Here is a 3,719-nt window from a genome sequence, read left to right on the forward strand (position 1 = left end):
GGGCTTCCTCGCCCCTTCCGGGGGCGGGCGGCGGTGTTCCCGTCCACCCGCCGGAGCGGAGCGGAGCGGGGCTCAGTCGCAGCTCTGGGGGTTATCTGCCTGCGCGGTGCGTCTCGTCCCCCTGCGGCTTTCAGACTGCCCCGTATAAAACGTTATTTTAGCTTTATTTTATGCAATCTACCAGGTCTTGTACTTGGAAATATGCAATATGTGTGGCGATAAAAGCCTGCTTTGTTTTAAAGCCAAGGAAAATATCCAGGAAATGAAGAAGGAGCTTGATGCGCTTCTGCAAACGGCTGAGGCGGCGTTCGCTGTGGAGCTGCTGAAGATGCCAGTGGCCATCAGGAAAATGAAGAGAAAAGACTTGCTCAGTGAGTGTGCCTGGTCTTACATGTGGCACGATGAACCCTTGACTAATGTGAGAAAACTTGTAAGCTTGGCCACTTTTATGAAAAAGCAGGCTTTGTCTGCTGACAAGTTGAAGCCAGCCAGCTGTGGTGTTACGCTGGTGTTACAGTGGTGCTCCTGTTGGAGCAGACTGGCCCGTGGGACACCGGGTACGGAATCAGTGGGTAACCATGTGTGGACTCTGGAGCCTTCTTCTGTGTGTGCTCTAAATCATCTTATTTAAAGCCTGAAGAGACAAGAAATAATTACAAGTCTTTAGCATTTGCTGTGCCTAAAAACTTAAGCACTTCTTTCCATCTGAACCAGTTCATCCTAGCCACAGAGATTATTTTGTCTTTATTATTTTGAAGTCTTTTGCTACTGAGCCTTTTTCATCTAGCCATTTACCTGTGATGATGAGCGAACAAGTTTAATTTTAACCTCACGTTTATGCAGCAGTTCAAGCTGTGGTGTACAGTCAGGATCAAATGTATATTTTTGGTGAGAACTGGTGTTTTTGGAATCTACCTTGCAGAAGGAAATTGCAAGGGCTGCACAAAGATCAAACCCACGAATCTTTAGGAACTTGAGTTTACTGTAAGACTTTGCTGAGTATATATTTCAATGTCTGTCTTAAACTTCTGACTAAAGCATTAGCTTTCAGCAGCGCAATGTATGGGGGTTTTTCTTCTTCGAATTAAATTTATATACTGTGTGACAACACTTAGTATCCTTTCAGAGATTAAATACACTGAAATGGCCTAAGATTTTCATATTGCTTTGTAGGAATGACTAGTCTACAAGACTTGAATCTGATTCAAATGCAATATATATGCTGGCTAAGGTTAACTGTTTAGGCAGCTGTAATCCTGAATTACTTGCTCAGCTTCATAGCCCATAAGACAAAAACCTTCAGATAATAATTATGAAGTAATAATATATAAACAAGTTATACTTTCTTGAGTTACAGATTTGCGAGGAGGCGAGGAAGTGGCTCTTGCTGCTGCCGTGGTAAGTGTGTGTTTTCAAATTTTACCACAGCTTACAGCATAGAAGTCTTCTCTTCCTGCTCTGAACATTTCAGACAAATGATTTCGTTTGTCTGTCTGTTTAAACAGAAGATTACATGAAAAGGCTAGGGTCATCTGCAGGAAGAAATCCAGATGCTTCTGAAAAAAATAAACTGGTGTTTAGCCAATCCCACTTCTGTCACTTTCTTTTATACCCTTTTAGTTCACTGCCTTTTGTGGAATAATAATGCATTTACAGGGAAAAATCTGTTGACTTTTCTTTGTCGATTAAACATTTTTTAGACTGACTGCTCTCTAGAAGAAATACCAAGCCCAAAATTGGTGAGGACCAACAGCAAAAAAGGCAAGTCAATCCATTAATATATAGCTTGGTTCTTAAATTTTCTCTTTTATTGGTTTGAACTGAGCATTTGTAAAGTGAATATCAAGCCTGGGGAATACAAGAGGGAGAAGTGTGTAACCAGAAGTATAACGTATAGGTCCCCCAGCATTCAGTATGGAGGATCATTAGTTATGCTCTGTTGAGATGACAGTTCCTGCCCTTTGGATTTATCACTGAAAATAGTCTCACTGAAAATAGTGAGAAGAGACAGATATAAGTGACTTGTCAGTATAACAGAAGAGCTAGGAAAGTCACCCCTGTTTTCTCATAGGTTCCCTCCTGTCTACTGAGGTTTGTAAAGAAAATAAAGTTTCCCTTCATGCTTCAAAACATGCAATAAGAGAAACACTACCACTGAAATGTAATTCTATTCTGTGTGGGTGTTGAAGGCTTATTTAGTGTCTTTTACCTGTCCTATGTGTCAGTGTGTGTGATGAACACAAGTAGTTTGCTTTGAGCTCTGTCCCAGGCCAGTGGCTATGGGATGACAGGACTGATACGCAGGTGGCAGTGGGAAAACAGCCTTCAAACAGCAAGTCTGAAAGGGTGTTTTGTGCTCTTCATGAGACCTTTTATTTTCCTTGTCTTTCTAATATATTTCTAGTTAAGGTAACTACAATTGTTGAATATGAAGATGCCAAGCATACTTCTGCAAAGAAGATAGCTAAAAAAGTAAGTTAATTCTGAACAAACAACATAAGGGTTTAATCAGTTCTGACCTGCTATGAACCCTGCTAGATCTGTGACTGTGCAGGCCAGTGGCCTGCTGTTTGTCTGAAAAATCTGTTGTTTAAAAATCAGTGTATTTTAAATTAAACAAGGCTAAACTGTAGTAAATGAATTTTATAATGAAATATGGTATCTGTACTTCTGGTAACTCATTCACGCTGACTTGCCACTAAGTCTTAATGGTTGTTTGAACCATTTTTTGTTGAAACTTTTTTTAAAAAAACCTCAACTTCATGTTTTGATACATATATTTGAATGACTTGTTCATTCTTGTACACCTTGATCTCTAAACCAAATAGCACAGGTGTATTAATTTTACCACCTCAGTTCATCTGTGCAGTGCAGTGCCTCAGCCAGACACTGAAGTGTGTGGCAAGATGACAACAAAGATTATATACAGTTACAGGGATTGATTATTAAGAGTGTTTACAAGTTGGAAGGGTGTATATCAGAAAGGTATTTGTACAAATCTTCAGTATGAACAAACACACTTTGGCATTATGAAACTCCTGTTCTGGAATGCATATCTGTCATTTTATGTATATGTAGAACTATATAAAAGGCAGCACTATGGGGCTTAACTGCTCTTTTTCAACAGGGAATTCTTACAGTATTGTTGCCTGGAAATATCTATCCAGTATAGTTTTTTCATTTAAAATTAAACTTCTTTTAACTGCAGTCTTACATATACATTTTCAGGTTGCCAAAACAAAGTCATTGGTTTCATTGTCCTCTGGTTTAAATAGCAAACTGAACCCTCTTTCTAGGTAAGACTGACCTTTGATAGGTTATTTAGCTCATCTAAATTTCTGAATGCTAAACAAAACTCTTTTCAGATAAGGTAGCTGAGATCTGAGGCCAGTAGGAATACATCTGATAACCTGAAATTATAGAATTTGTGTCTCAAAAAAATCAAACTAGAGAAGGCTGCTTTGCCTGGGGAAGTCTAACTTTTCAGTATTTGAAGGCTGCTTTTATTCAAGTACACTAACATTGGGCTGAAAACACGTGCCTTACGATATCTCCAAAATGTGTGTGGGAAGAGAGAGACAAGAGGAAAGAATGAAGTAAGCTTCTGTCATCAAGACTTCTGTGAATGGAGTTAAAATCCAAAACAGGAAAAAAAATTTTTCTGTGGATTCAGATCAACCATGCAGGACAGATATCCTGAGGTGTAATATAGAAAAATT

General features: G+C 39.2%; 1 protein-coding gene across 1 annotated transcript in view; it reads left to right on the forward strand.

Moving 5' to 3' along the window:
• Nucleotides 1–184: 184 nt before the first annotated feature.
• The window catches only part of LOC104540088 (borealin-2-like), a gene marked incomplete at its 5' end in the record, with an annotated part of 5,878 nt that continues 2,343 nt past the window's right edge, over nt 185–3,719 (forward strand). The window contains 5 exons of the mRNA XM_010183809.1: nt 185–371; nt 1,358–1,398; nt 1,701–1,761; nt 2,405–2,472; nt 3,229–3,296. Coding sequence (XP_010182111.1) covers nt 185–371; nt 1,358–1,398; nt 1,701–1,761; nt 2,405–2,472; nt 3,229–3,296 — 425 coding nt within the window. The remainder of the gene's footprint in view (nt 372–1,357; nt 1,399–1,700; nt 1,762–2,404; nt 2,473–3,228; nt 3,297–3,719) is intronic.

This window comes from Mesitornis unicolor, unplaced genomic scaffold, assembly GCF_000695765.1.
Source record: "Mesitornis unicolor isolate BGI_N332 unplaced genomic scaffold, ASM69576v1 scaffold27204, whole genome shotgun sequence".
NCBI classification, from domain to species: domain Eukaryota; kingdom Metazoa; phylum Chordata; class Aves; order Mesitornithiformes; family Mesitornithidae; genus Mesitornis; species Mesitornis unicolor.